We start from the raw sequence: 16,187 nt of genomic DNA on the forward strand, positions 1-16,187 counted from the left end.
TAAAACCTAATCAGAGGTCCAAACTGAGGAAACTCTTACCCAGAAAATTCATGAGAGTTGGCAAGTGTGTCTTAGTTCCCAAAGAAAAGAAACCAAATATATATTGGGTTTTGTTCAAAACCACCCCATAAATATTCTGTTAATATAGGCTTCATCATATTTGCAGTATGATAGATTAGAACAGCTGATCACAACCCAAAATTTAAATTCACAAGTTTCAGTTACTTTTTATCTTTAACATAAGTTAAAAATCCTTTCATCAACCTGAGTCAGTAATAATGTTCAAACGTGACTCTGATGTTTAGTCAAACAGTGATGATCATGACCAAAGTCTTTCATTATGTCATAACTTAAAACTAATATTTGTGGATCTAAACTTTGTACACTAGGCAGACTTCGAACTAGGTCTGTATGGTTTCATCCTGGATGTAAAATAATTGAATCAGGTAAGCAATTTATTTTACCATTCATTTGTACAGAAATGAGCATAACTGCTGTTTAGAAAGACAATGAACTAGCAATTATACTCACACACTACAAGGCCTGAAGCATAATTAATGTTGGGAAATTAACTAATTCAGTGGATATCTTCAATATATGTTTAATATCAAAGGCTGAATTCATTACTGTCCATTTTCTTTAACAGTTATTCTGTCTAATATTCTATGTTTATTATGGATTAAAACTAAAGTCAAGGTCTCAAGTTGACTATCTTGATATATCTCAAACAAAGTCTTGTAGTTCCTGGCATTTCAGCATACCAATGTTTAACAATTTTCTTTGTGAGATGCTGCTATACATCAAGTAATTTACTTTCAAAATAATGAATACTTACTTTTGAATAATAGCCTAATAGGTACTGAAACATATTTCTTAAGTTAACTAGTGATGAATGAAGCAGCTGTGGTGTAATAGTTGCTGAAACTATTTATTCATCTTTCATGTAACAGATGATGAAACTAATTATTCATAACTGATTTAATGGGTGTGAAACTAATTTTTCATATGTAGGTTGTTACGTGTGAAACAAGTAATGCTTTTTTAACCTGATACTTTGAATGAAATAAAGTATCTCTGATCTGACAGGTGTGAAACCATTTATTAATTTTGGACTGTACAGATGTGAAACCAGTAATTCACCTCCAGTGGTTTTGATACTGAAAATTGACATCAGACTTTTAAGTATTAAGAGTGTCTTTGATTTAGAATGGAACTTTTTTCTTTCAAAGGTGATTGGAATTTCTTATCCACCTCTACCTGTGAAATATAATGCTGTATTGGTTTACTAAATTCTCTTTTTAAAGTGCCAACAACTTTATTGAAAATCAACTTATTTAAAATATTCTGAATAACAATTAAAATTTCATTAGAATTAATAGCAGTGCACTTATAGGTAAGTAGTTGTTATCTGTAAACACAGGCAAAACATTTTGAAATTGATTAAACTGATAAATGCTGTTTAATTCCTCTATTCAAGTAAACTTTGCTGACAAAAACTGAAAAGAATGTGGAACTGTACTTCTTAATAAGAATTTTTACATCCTAAATATTATAATAGGCTAATTTAAATCAAAGCCAAATTTTAAAGAATTTTGCACAATGGTTCCTCTTTTCTTTTCTTATTATTACCTGATTAACGTACATTATGACTGTTAAAGATTTCTACTGTAAATGTTTAGTCTTTCTGAAAATTAATATTTTTGTATATGACATTCAACTGGGGCTTTCTTTTAAAATACTTTCTCTGCTAGTATCCCAGTCTTCTACAGCTCCTCTGTGGGCTCAAGCAAAAACACAGCCAGAGGATCAGAACTCCAATAGGTTACTCTCACCTTGGAATAACATGCCTCGTAGTGCTAGTATGAGCTCTCTTCGAGGAGAAGAAAAGTTTCCACTTCTGGGTCGTCTCTACTAAAGGTTCCGTCAACTCATACTTTAGCCAAGGTGTCTGGAACTCCCTCGTCGCTCAGGGGTAGTAACTTCTCCACTGTTCAAAGCTCCATCCACTTCCAGTGTCAGTGCCTTAGGGAGGTCTGTACCAAATCTTCCATCACCACGTAGGTTATCTGCGTGGCTTGGAACCTTAAAACTTCCTCCTGATTCCACTTCCTCTGATAGTTCACCTACAGAACCTCAATCTTCCCATCCTGTCATGAGGGTGGTCTCTGTTGGGCGAGAGAGAAGCCTCAGTTCCACTGAATTTGGAAAAGGAAGGGGATACTCTCCTGATCCTAATAGATTGTATAACACACTTACACCTCGTAAAATCCAGCCTGCTATCGACCCATCTAGGTCTAAAAGTGAGCGAGACCTTAGCCGTTTGGGAAAAGATAGTGGATATGATACCAGTACTAGCACGCAAGCTAAGGTGGAACCCATGTTATCAGCACTGCCCATAGTAAAGGATGAGGGTAATGTAAATGTTAACGGAATTATCCCAGAAGAAGTGTCTTCAATACATGGAGAAAAAGGATGTGTTTTACTTTCTGATGCATCATCCGTACCATGTGAGTTATCAATGGTTTTATGTGATGACTTACAGAATTTGTCATTAAAAATTAAGTTTTAAAAACAAGCTATGTTTACTTATAACTAACGAGTCTGTGCACTTTAGTGTAAATGTTGTTTCAGAACATTCTGTTCACACCCCTTTTAGTCTGTATGATAAGATGAACCTGACAGACTTTTAAGTAATATCGTTTTTGTACATCCAGGATTTTTAAGTATAAAATAATGTAATCTAGGTACTCTCATTTCTGTGCTCAGTATTTTAGAGTTTTATAATGCTTCTTTCAACCAGTAATTTGTTTTTACTTTAATCATATTAAGTGTGTAAATTCATTTAATAACTTATCAAAAGACCCAAACACACAGCAGTGAAACAAATAGTCGCACACATTGTTGAAATATTTTCTTGAAATGAATTAACATTTTTCTTTTTTAGTAAAACTAACTAAAGACCTGTTTGATTGTCAGTGTTTAATTTTGCCAAATAATTTTCTTTCCACTTTTTTCGAAGATTTGTTGAAAGTCTTAACTAGAAGTAAAAAGTAGAGTTGATTATTTCATTAAATTCTCTCTCTGTGACTAATTAGTTTCCCTTTGATTAATAAAATACTCTAGTAGATCACAGACATATTTCTTTGGTTAAAGAGTAAAATTATTTTTCTTTGGTCTGATAGTGAAGCTGAATTGTATTTGTAATATTTTCTTTTAATTGCTCCAAAATTTTAACTTTTAATTTTATCTTGAGGAGAACATTTCATGTTACTTTCTTTTTAATTCTGCATCTTACAATATTTTCCAAATGTTTTATGTCATTTTACAGTAACTCAAGACTTGTGTGTTAAGGTTGCAGATGAACTCAGAAGAGTCACCAACTATGCCATTCAGATATTTCAAAGGGTGAGTGAATTTTGAATGGAAATCGTATAGATAGTTCACAAATAGAAGGATAGAAAATTGACAATCAAAACTCACTAGGTGAGGAACACATCAAATTTTTGAGTGAATACAGATATTTCAGAAAATCTTATCAAGTGTTAATATACTTAAAAGTGAAGAATAGGAGTGTATAAGGCAAAATATAGCACAGTCTGTTTTAGAAACTTCAGGTCCACAAAAGTCATACTATATAACATTTTTATATCACTGATAGCTCTTCCTTAGTAACCAGGCCTGGCATGGCCAGGTGGTTAAGGCACTCAACTCATTATCCGAGGGTCATGGGTTTGAATCCCCATCACACCAAACATGCTTGCCCTTTCAGCTGTGGGAGTGTTATAATGTGACGGTCAGTCTCACTATTCATTGGTAAAAGAGTATCCCAAGAGTTGATGGTGGGTGGTGATGACTAGCTGTTCTCCCTCTAGACTTACACTGGTAAATTAGGGATAGCTAGTGCAGATAGCCCTCGAGTAGCTTTGCACAAAATTCAAAACAAACCAAACCAAACCTAGTAACCATGAAAACATCTCTATAAGAAGTATTATTTATTTAAGTTAGTGATAGTGCTGACTAAGGCTTATCTAAGGTATTGCTTTTAGGTAACATTAGACACAGACCTTTCATCATCAGACAAGTCTGCCATGACCACAACTTTAGCTCAAGGAGTTCTACAAGCTCAGCAGAATTTGCGGCCTGCTGTTCCTCCAATGCCTGTTTGGAATCCTTCTAATAATTCATTGGACACTGTAAGTTCATATGGAACTGCTAAACGGGTATCCGTGAATTCTTCCAGTTTAGTATCTTCAGATTTTGGGCAACGGACCACAGGGAAGAAACTGGATCCCACAAACCAGTCAGAAATGGTTAATGCCATGACCCTACTTCAACAATACTCAGACAGACTCCTGAACTTAGTGGAGCAAAGAATGAATCAGAGTGGTGGTCAGGAGAAATCAGATTAGTATTTTAGACTTATCTTATTTTTGTGCTAACAGATGTTAAAAGTGTTGATCATCCATAGGAAAATAGGCAGGAAAATTATAACTTCAAGCATTCCTTCAAATTGTAGTAGAAAGGAAACAACCTAAAGAGTCTTCCCTTTACTCTAATTTCAGTGAAAATATAAGAACAAATGAAAACACTTCTGGAAGAAATATGTATCTCATATTCTTCCTTTCTGTGTATTGTTTTATTAGTATTTGAACAAAATGTATCTACTAACTAAAAATAGCCCTGACAATCAAGCTCAGAAATTGCAAAAAGAAAAAAAAAAAAATCAAGATATTTTATCTTAGTTCTGAAAATAATTTAAATACTGCACGAAATTAACAGTTGAGGAAAAAGTAATAGGAATAACCAATTGGTTGATGTATAAATAAAAAAATGGTGTTTTATGCTGTTAAAGTTTTTAAAATGTAATATTAATCTATGTTTGTGTGTGGTTATCAGAATGCTATAAAGACACATAATAAGTATGTGTAGATGTACTGATATACAAAGTTGGACAGCAATAAGAGATTTTTATATATTTTGTTTTTCCTCTACTTTGTTACAATATTAAGCTTAAACTAACTAGTATTTGGAAAATATTTGGTAATGTTGATAAATATTTAAAGGTTAATGTAACAGTTTTATTATAAACTTTACATATATAGGTTTTAAAACTAGGCTTTCCTTTTTCTTCCAATACTTAATTAAATTTATATGTTTTAATAGTAACTGTGTTTAAATATTGTCAGTTACAGTAAAACATGCGTTAATAATCCTCTTTATATATTTGATCCAAGTTGCTTGTGACTTCATGCATTCTACATGCATTCTACATAAGCTACATAAAGAACGTTTTTTTTTAATAGATCTACAGCAACAGTGAACAAAAAAAAACATTACACAAATCTTACTTCTGTTTTCAGGGTTTTTCTTATTAAATTATTTGTCTGACTCATTTAGAACTAGAGCTTACTCATGTTATCAGAAATATTATACCAGTATGAAATAGTAGTATTAATCAGTACATTCCATGAAGATTTATCCAGGTATAAACATGAGTGAAGTAGTAACTACTCTATTCAACAATAATACAATTGCATAATTTTGTGTAATGATACTGTTGCGAGTGTGTGTATATCCTGAAAACCTCACTCTGTGAACAAACATTTTAAGGCTTTTATAAAAGTTTGAAATAGTTAACATTTTCTCTCATTATAACTTACAATACTAAGTGCTTCTTGAAATCCTGTTCATAATTTTCAATCAAATAAAAACCATTCATGCTCTCTGGTGACCACTTTTCTTCCTAGTATGTTGGCTTGGGAATTAATGTTTAGTAAGTGAGTTTCTGTTAGCCCTTAAAGAAATGATTATATTATAAATCCTGATTTTTGAAGAATGTAAATATAGTACACAAGAAAGTAAGAAGAATTCTTGTCCTTGGTGATGTATTGAAAAATAATTGAAGTAAAAAAACTTAGAAAGCAATAAAAGAATAAGAATGATAAAAGGTTTAAGAAAAATGGCTCTGATTAAAATTATAACATGAACTTTAATTATCAGCTGTTGCTCTAGTGTAAACCAATTTCTATGTCATGTATAACATGCAATTTCTTAAAATAAACATGAAAGTCAAAATACATCTTATCAATGGTTAAGCACAGCTTAATGGTTAGTATTATGTACTGCAGAATCAAAGCTTGATGGATCATACAACATTACTAGCAAAGAAATAAATAAAAAATCATGCTCTGTACTTTAGGGCCATTAGTGATTGTAGGAGTAATTGCCAAATCTCGTTATTTGATTGGAATGGCCCATGAATAGGCAGTAGGTGGTATTGACTATCTTCCTTCTAGTCTATCATTTCAAAAACATAGAATGCAAGAGCGGTTTATCCTTATTTCAAAACCCAACAAATAAAACCATAAGTTTTGAATATATTTAAAAAGTATCACTTTTTAGCACGTAAATAAACCACTGATACTGCTCATTACTAATGTTCTGAGTAATGCATAATCAAATAACTAATACTTGAATACAGTCAAGCACTTCATGTTTTAAAAAGTTTTTTTAAATGTTTTTTTATGTTTTTTTACATAAATATTCTAATTAATTTAATTTTGAATTAAGATTTTTGAAGTGAAAGAAAGTATAGCACAAGTGTTCAGAATATTGAAATAATGTAGATAAAAGTAGAAAAACAGTGGGTTAGTTTTATCTTAATAAAAAGGATGGTTATAAGTTGGTGAGAAATAATTTTAGGCTATTTCTCTCAAAATCCTGTAGTATTTTGCACTAGTTTTATAAAAATTGGATGACTTGAAAATGCACTTTTAGAAATAAAATGTTGCTGCAATAGAAGATGTTAACTACTAGAAAATTGTACTTTAGTTGAGATGTAGCATGGTTATAGGTATCTTAAGGAATTGTTCAGTAATATTTCTTTAACCTATACTGGTCTTCCCATAATTGACAACAGAGACATACCATTAAATTTAATGATTTTTTTTATATGTGTAAATATATATATATATACATATATGTACATTTACTCAGCTTTATTAACATAGGGTGTTATGTACTAGAAACAGTGCTGAATTAATAATGTACAGTTATTTAAAATAAAAATAGGAAAAATTATTTGATGAGTCATTTTTACAATGTAGGTGTTTATCAGCTGCTGACATCAAAAGACTTCCTGTAGTGCTGCGGTAAGTCTACGGATTTACAATGCTAAAATCAGGGGTTTGATTCCCCTTGGTGGGCTCAGCAGATAGCCCGATGTGGCTTTACTATAAGAAAAACACACACACAAACACACACTGACATAAAAATTACTGCTACAGATGTAGTTAGAAATGAATGGACAAATTCCAAAATCAATCTGTACAAGATCATATAAAAAATCATATATTGAAAATCTGTAAATAAAATTAAATGAATATTGTGTATTAAAACTAAATGTTCTGCTTTTATGTGAGAGGAAATACAAAAATATCATAATATCTAAATTGTTAGCTATGTTTATCTATTTATCAGTGTAATCAGTTTGAGACAGATAATCTAATTTTATTTTCAAATAATTACAAAATTAATATTAGGATTGATCTTACATTAGAAAATCAATGTCACAGTTTTTGTTAGAATAACTTGTTTTTATTACTTCAAACTATTCATATTGACAGCACACTTTCAAGGAATATCAACAATCATGTATTAAATAGTAGCTGATTTGTAAAAAAACTGTTATCATAATTGCATAAAAACTAAAAATCAGGGAATAATTATGGTATCTAAATCAAAGTTAAAACTTCAACAAATTACATAAAATACATAGTTAATGAATTAAACCAAGCCCATTAACTATACTGATTAGCTACTTATCAGGTTCCTCTTCCATGCACACATGCACTTGTTGGATGTGTGTGTCTTTTTCTTATAGCAAAGCCACATTAGGCTATCTACCGAGTCCACGAGAGGAATCAAACTCCTGATTTTAGTGTTGTAAATCCATAGGCTTACAGCTGTACCAGCAGGTGACACACACTTGTTGGGTGCTTCATTTTATTGCATATACAAAAAAATATTATTATGCTGTCTTTATAAATGTGAAGATATACATTATCAAATAATTGTTAAGCTACAAGACAAAAATAACAGCAAAAATTCAAAATTTTAAAATGAAGCATTTCAGTTGGTGCTTATCTGACAACAGGTTGTTATCAAAGACAGTTTCTTTGAGGATCAGTTCAGTTAACAAATCATTGGACTATGTTAACAATGATGACCAAAAGTAGATGTCAATGCTGCTAAGAAAAACTGGCCACCAACATGCAGAGGAAAAAGGATAAGTTTATAAACGTCAGACCTTGCCACAGTTGACAAATTCCTTCCATGGTAGATAGTATTCGAAAATCTCTTAATTGTGTCATGTGAAGAACATATGATTAATTATTGCCACATGACAGTAAACAATCAATGTTGCAAATACAAAATGTGAACGTTAACTGATTGAAATTGTTTATTGTGTAGCTTAGTATGTAATTACAGTGCTTTAAAAGGGTATGCACTCCCTTGCAAAGTTTCCCAGTTTTATTCTTCCTGAGCTTCCAATCATAAAATTTTCAGATGGGACTTTATAATATATTCAGTGATGTGATGTTATGTAAGTAAGTTATAAATTTCAAAGAAAATCAGAATATTCTCAATTGCATAAATACTTAAACCCTTTGTTACAGCAACCCTAAATTAGCTTAAGTGTAAAAGATTTAGTTTTAAAGGTCACAAAATTTATATAATGGTCTCTGTCCGTATGTAATCAGCAACTCACATAGTGGTACGACAAAGACACTAGGAAGACCAAGGAGCTTTCTAAACAAGTCAGGGATAAAGTAGTGGAGAAGTACTAATTAGGAAAAGGTACAAGAACATTTTAGAGTCGCTGATTATTTATTTGAATACTGTGAAGTTGATCATTAAAAAATGAAAAGTGCTTTATATCAACCAGATCAAGCTGCCCTTCCTAACAAAGCAGTCGGATAAGCAGGAACTGTTTAAGGATATCACTGTGAAGCCAACAATAACTTTGAAAGATTTGCAAAGTTCCACGTCTTAGATGAGAGTTATGATGTTGTCAATGTATAAACCCTGGTCCCTATACAAAGCTGGCCTGTATGGGTGAGTGGCAAGAAAGAGGCCATTACTGAAAAAGAATCATCTTAAATCTCGTATGGAGTTTCCAATAAAGCATGTAAATGATGTTGCAGACATGTGGCAGGAGGTTTTGTGGTCAGACGAGACACAATATGAGCTTTGTGATTTAAATTCAAAGCCTTATATCTGGCGCAAGCCCAACAGAGCACATCATTCAGTCAATACCATCCAAACTCTCAAGTGTGGTAGTGGAAGTATCATGGTCTGGGAAACTCTCCATGACTTCAGTGGTTTCAAAAAAATAAAGTGAATGTACTGGAGTGCCCCAGTCAGAGTTTAGACTTGAATCCTGTAGAAAATTTATGGCAAGACTTGAATATTATAATCTACCAATGATCTCCAACGAACTTGTTAAAATTGAAGCAATTTTGCCAGGAAGAATGAGCCAAACTTACACCGTCCCATTGTGCAAAGCTGGTAGAGACCTGTCCAAAAACACAGTAATTACTGCCAAAGGGGCTTCCACCAAGTACTGACGTAGGGGACTAAATACTTACATGTATCAAATCAGCAAATTTTTATGTATACATTTCTTTACAGGTTTTGCTGACATTCAGTCTCCTTCACACACAACAGTTTTAAGTTTTAACATGACAGTTTTGAATAACAATAAGTTAATTAAAAAAACTTTTTACATAATTTGTATTTCATCAAAGTGTGACATTGTTGATAGGGGATGAATTCTTTACAAGGCACTGTACCAATCTGCTGTTTATTACCGTATTTGCCGATGTATTAGACGGCCTTAGAATTTTTAGGAAAATTAAATGTGTTTCTTTGTATAGGGTGAAATTTATTGTAAAGCAAGTCTGAAATATTACTTTCGTAAAGAAATTCTCAGATTTTTTTTTTTTAATTGTGCTAACCCGAGTTCTGAGATAATCAATACAACCATAAGTGTGGTTTTTATGTTTTTCAAATGCTTCAGACAGCTCAGCGCAGCTTAAGTCACAAATATGTAATAATCAACATTACAAAGTTTTCATCACAAATAATAAACTTTATAATGATTTGATATAAAACATTATTTATAAAATTAGTGAACATTACAGAAACTTTTTTCGATATAATATTAGCAGTATTTTAATATATCGGATGGGATCAAATTAAAAATGCGTCCATTAATTGTAACCAGCATGTAAAATAAATACCTTCTAGTTATGAAGAATCAAGAAAAATGATGCGATTACAAGTGTTATTATTGTAACGCAGTAGATGGCACGATGTCAATGTATTTGCTCAAAAAGGTAAAGGAACAACGTAGTTTTAGTTAAATATACTGTTAACAGAAGAGTTCTTCCTGGAACCGTACCTTTGAACCTGTGTATAAGACGAGCATTATCTTAAGAGAGAAAATGATCGTTTTATGCACCAGAAAATACAGTAACAATACGGCATCACATTTCGAATGTAGAGCCCTTGGATCTACATCCTGACATGTTAACATATAAGTCACACCTCGCCTTTAGAATTTTTAACTAATAACTTCGGCATTTAGTTAGTTCTCATTTAGTGATATTTAAATGTTACTGTATGATCATAAACTGAAAAGAGGGAATTTGAAACCTTATTAACTTCTGAAAAATAAAAAAAACCTAAAACTTCTTTTAGTGCTCATCTAATTAATACTTCAGTAGAATTCCAGTTTTGTTTCGTATCTAAAAGAAATAACTACAATGGTAAAAAGTTATTGTACTAGATATCAGGATATGTTATGTGCTTTTCAACTTGAGTTCTTGATATTTGATCAGAATATTTTTTACAAAGGAAGATACACATAAGAAAAATTTGCATATTGTAATGCAGTAGGTTGTCTCTGCAGCTCGACGATATGTTTCTGACCTGTATATCTGGTTTACTGCAAATTACTGCTTATTAGACAGTGGAATACCGCGACGGATAAACTCATAGTTGGGGCTGTCATACTCTTTACAACAAACGTTTACTGTATATAATCAAATATCAAACAAATGCAAACCCTGTGGTATATATTCAAAGGTGAGTATGTATAATATATCTATAGCATTGGCAACAGAAGATCAATCACCCACTTATAAATGCAAACACCTCCCAACAATCTACTCTCTTTACCAGTGTTCGCAACGTGATTGATCAGAAAACACTTTCATACACATAGAAAGTTGTTTATACCCGAATCCACTGTGCATAAGCTAGTTCAAGAAACGCATAAAAAAGCACCACACACAAATATACAAGTTGCTCCCTCAGACATTATAAAGAGGGATAAACCATTGAAAAATATCTTGCATGTTAGAGATAAAAGTTTATTGTAAAAAGTTACAAAACTCTTTTACGAAAATAGAACCACTGCTGTTATAATTACAAGATTATTACAAATTATTTGAAGTCATCAAATCAAATTACTTTTATTACGGTCAATACTCCTTTTTTAGTCCATGTGAGGCTGAATTAGTTCTTTCTACAGTCCCTCATCTGAGTAGTCAAGCTTTAGTTTTCCAATGATTGTACATCGGATCAACATTTAAGTCTCGCTTCTATGGAGATTCTGGATTGGCCTGGCATGGCCAAGCGCGTAAGGCGTGCGACTCGTAATCCGAGGGTCGCGGGTTCGCGTCCGCGTCGCGCTAAACATGCTCGCCCTCCCAGCCGTGGGGGCGTATAATGTGACGGTCAATCCCACTATTCGTTGGTAAAAGAGTAGCCATATGAAGAAACATAATTATATGTTCCAAGAAAAAATCAATTTGGTCATCTATCCAACTTCCTAAAGAGACTACACTTAGAAGTATGCCATCTTGTACAATAGTCAGAAAACGGCAAAGTAAATAAATTTTGCTTGTTTGTTTGAATTTCACGCAAACTACTCGAGGGCTATCTGCGCTAGCCGTCTTTAATTTGGCAATGTAAGACTATAGAGAAGGCAGCTAGTCATCATCACCCACCGCCAACTCTTAGGCTACTTATTTACCAATGAATAGTGGGATTGACCATCACATTATAATCCTTCTACGGCTGAAAGGGCGAGCAAGTTTGGTGCGATGGAGATTCGAACTCGAGATCCTCATATTACGAGTCGAACCCCTTAACTCACCTAGCCATGCCGGGTCTAAGTTAATAATTATTGTTTCACCAGACAGTTTCTTCGTTTGGGAGACCAGGCCACTTACCTTAGCTTATCTAAATAAAAGCAGGAAATATCTTCTACTAGTAACAACTGCCAAGGACTTCCAAATGCAATCATTCGATCAATATATCGAAGAATGTGCTGGTGCTCTTTTTGTAGAGATGGCACGGACAACCATATTAAAGCAATACAAGAGCCATCTGAATTTTTTTACAGGGTATCAAAAAATAGATATGAGGAGCTATCTGGCATAGAGGCGCTATCTCAGGCGTATATGCTGCTTTTAAGTTATCCAGATTATCTCAAAGTCGAAAATGGCGAATAGTCGAAGCTGAGATTTCTTATTTTCGTTCACTTTCATCTGTCCTATCAGTGGCACAGCGTTATGTCTGCAGACTTACGATGCAAACACCGGGGTTTTGATACCCGTAGTGGGCAGAGTACAGATATCTTACTGTGTAGCATTGTGCTTAATCCAAAATAACAGTAATTTTCATCTTTTTTTTCAAAAGGTCTAGGCGTTTAGTTAGTTCAAGTAGAAATTATAATTTTATCATCATCTGATAGAACAAAAGAGTCTTCACAATCGTTAAATACCTATTATTCTATTCTATGCAAAATTTATAAAACTTTAGAATAAACACTATGGCCTCGTAGCCTGTAAACGCTTGGTTTGGAATTTCGCACAAAGCTACTCGAGGGCTATCTGTGCTAGCCGTCCCTAATTTAGCAGTGTAAGACTAGAGGGAAGGCAGCTAGTCATCACCACCCACCGCCAACTCTTGGGCTACTCTTTTACCAACGAATAGTGGGATTGACCGTCACATTATACGCCCCCACGGCTGGGAGGGCGAGCATGTTTTGGCACGACGCGGGCGCGAACTCGCGACCCTCGGATTACGAGTCGCACGCCTTACGCGCTAGGCCATGCCAGGCCAAGGTAGGCCTGTAAACGTCAAATTATAAAAGTGAATAAACATCGACAAAAAAAAACAACAACAGAATTTCCAATCGTAAAATGTTACTCTGTTGCAAAATTGTGATAAAAATACTATTCTAAAGTTAATTAAAGGAAAAATAAAATGACAACAACTGATATTCTATTTAAATACCAAGTTTTCGATAGACAAAGAGGATAAGCCAGTAAAGTAAGGATTTAATTCTTCTTGTAAAGTCAAGACAGTTTAGTCTGGTAAGTGATCATTAGCCACTGAAGTGATATGTTCACTTTCATCCCTATCTTGTTTGGCTCCTTTTGTCAAGTTCTGTAACCAGCCTTACATAGTTTTTTATTCAGCGATATTCATTTTCCTTGTATTTATATATATGTGTATGTGAGTGCCAGTATGTATGTATAAATTGAAAAAATATGATGATATGGCGGTTAATTTATCACAGAAGTGCCTTAAATATTTAAAGTTTTTGATTGCCACAGGACGCATCAGATAATGTGTTCGAATGTGAATTTTTTGTCCCAAAAATTGCACTATGCACTTCGTAGCTGTGATTACTGACTGATAAGAGCAACGGTCAAACCTCACTGTTTTTATAAAAATAGACTAACCGTTGATGATGGTTGTTTACTAGCTGTTTTTCTTCTAGTCTGTCAGTTCAAAACTAAGGATGGATGCTGTAGAAATCTCTTACTTATATTTGCACAAATATTAGGAAAAACCAAATTTTCAGCTAAAAAGTCACCTTTGTGTATTTTGAAAATCCCGCGTATTCACTAAAGTTGAAGAAGAGTCTCGAGTGTAAGAATCAACAATTGATGTGTGTATGTAAATGCCAGTATTCTTGTCTTAGCTGAAATTTCTAGAATCTCGCCTAACGCTTGTAAAAGCTGACCAATGCAACACGCGGAGAGACAGTATGTATTAATAGTTTGTTGGAATTTGTGAACTATAAACCTCGGAAGCTATAACTGTGATTAGCGCTTAGTAATTGGGAACTTGAAATATTGGCTGGAAACGTTTATAGATTTAGAACATTACAAACCGTTTAACTTGAGTGGATTGACATCGGACGTTAGTATTTTCACGAATACATTACATAATTTCAGCTGTGACAAACTCAAATGTGGTCATTGAAGAGCTAGCTAGCTTCCCGTTAAGTAAATTGTACCAATATCAACTCGAAATTAATTCACTCATCTTGAACCATCGATAAGATACCAAGAAAGTTCCAAATCAGAGGTAGACTAACTACTATTTGTAAAACTTTCCTATATAAATGATTATTTGCTATAATCGTTAATTATACATTGCATTATTGTCTATATATTAAAATATATTTGTTAGCATAAATCATATATTGGATATATTTCCATATTTAATTAACCTCCAAATTTAAAGTACAATTTAAATCAATTTCACGCTATTTCAAATTGTAATACGTAACATAATAAATTGGATGTTCATCCGAAATAATTCGGCTCGGCATGGTCAAGTAGTTAAAGCGCTTGACTCCTAATATAAGGGTTGCGGGTTTGAATCAGCGTCACACCAAACATGCTCGCCCTTTCAGCTGTGGGGGCTTTATAATGTGACGGTCAAAGAAAATCCTACCTGTTCCGTTTATTAAGTAGTTAGGTCCAAACAACTTAATACTTAACAAGTATTCATGTCCTAACAACATTGTAGTTGTTTGAAAGAATAATACTCGAAAATTGAAAGTAAAAACAATGTTTTTAATTCATTTTTAAATAACCACAATTATTAATTGTGTGCGCCTGTTAGGCATTGCACAACTTCTCAAACCTTGGAATCAGATTGAACACCGTCATCCTCATTTCTGTTTCACATTGATTTTATCGCGGCACTTGCTTTTTATCACAGCAACCACCGAAACCCAGCTTCGCAAATATATGGCCTTGTAAATGAGTTAGGATTCACTGAGCTCTAGTACTTAGTAGCGGGCATTCGCCTTTTACTGATATTCAAAACTCAGTTCGTTTTAAGGTGCCAAAATTTGTTTTTAAAGTCTTGTTACAAGACAAGACTATAAGATTTTCTTCTTCCGCAGAGGTAAATTCAGATGGGGTCTTAGTCTTAAATGGGTCTTGAATATATGCAGACTTCTCCATATCTTCTGGAAAGTAATTTTCAAACCATCACTGAGCTGTGTTATGTGCTCCTCAAAAACACATTTTAGTTCGTTGGTCAAATCAACTTCATTGGATGTAACAAACTGCTGCAACAGAGGGAAACAGTCTTTGCCACCATCTTCATTCAATTTTTTCTTCTCCATAGTAATAACTTTTTTCTGAAGGCTGAAACCTTCTTCGTGAGTTTCAGAATGTGCGTGTTGCTTTCCTGCACAAAGAGATTTAACAGATTTAGTTTTTCGAAGAGATCGCACAGGTATGCTAATTTTGACAAAAAAATCAGTATCCAAAATGTTTTAGCACATTCATGTTCTTTTACTTCGAGATAAGAGTGGAGTTCCTGTCGTAATTTGAACACACGGGACAGTACATTCTCACGGGAGAGCCATCGCGAGCTACAGTAGTACAACAAAGATGTGTGCTCAGATCCCATACCCTTATACAGTTTTTTTTTAAAACTTCGCCTTCTGTGGCTGAGTTTTTATAAAGTTCACTACGTTTAACACACTTTCCAGAACTAGGTTCAGTGAACGACTCGGGTGTTTTAACGCAAGGTTTTCCGTATGGATTATGCAGTGGGTCCACAGCGCTTCAAGAGCTTTGCTTCATATGAGTGCTTGCAATCCTCTATAACAATCGGACATATGGCCGAAGATCTCAACGATCAGCTAATTAAAAAAATGAAAGGGGAAGGGATTCGGGTTACAGCTAGATGAGGCAACAGATAGTAACAAGGATGCCCATTTGACCTGCTACACACGGTTCGTGGATGGTGACAAAATTATGGAAGACCTTCTCTTTTGTAAAAGTATCACTGCAGGC

The 16,187-nt window shown here is 33.6% G+C and overlaps 1 protein-coding gene across 1 annotated transcript in view; it reads left to right on the forward strand.

Moving 5' to 3' along the window:
- LOC143223957 (uncharacterized) overlaps positions 1–7,074 on the forward strand; it is an 8,719-nt gene extending 1,645 nt beyond the window's left edge. The window contains exons 2-6 of the mRNA XM_076452427.1: positions 390–446; positions 1,752–1,887; positions 2,014–2,507; positions 3,329–3,405; positions 4,047–7,074. Coding sequence (XP_076308542.1) covers positions 390–446; positions 1,752–1,887; positions 2,014–2,507; positions 3,329–3,405; positions 4,047–4,409 — 1,127 coding nt within the window. The 3' untranslated portion in view covers positions 4,410–7,074. The remainder of the gene's footprint in view (positions 1–389; positions 447–1,751; positions 1,888–2,013; positions 2,508–3,328; positions 3,406–4,046) is intronic.
- Positions 7,075–16,187: the final 9,113 nt, after the last annotated feature.

This window comes from Tachypleus tridentatus, chromosome 8, assembly GCF_004210375.1.
Source record: "Tachypleus tridentatus isolate NWPU-2018 chromosome 8, ASM421037v1, whole genome shotgun sequence".
NCBI lineage: Eukaryota > Metazoa > Arthropoda > Merostomata > Xiphosura > Limulidae > Tachypleus > Tachypleus tridentatus.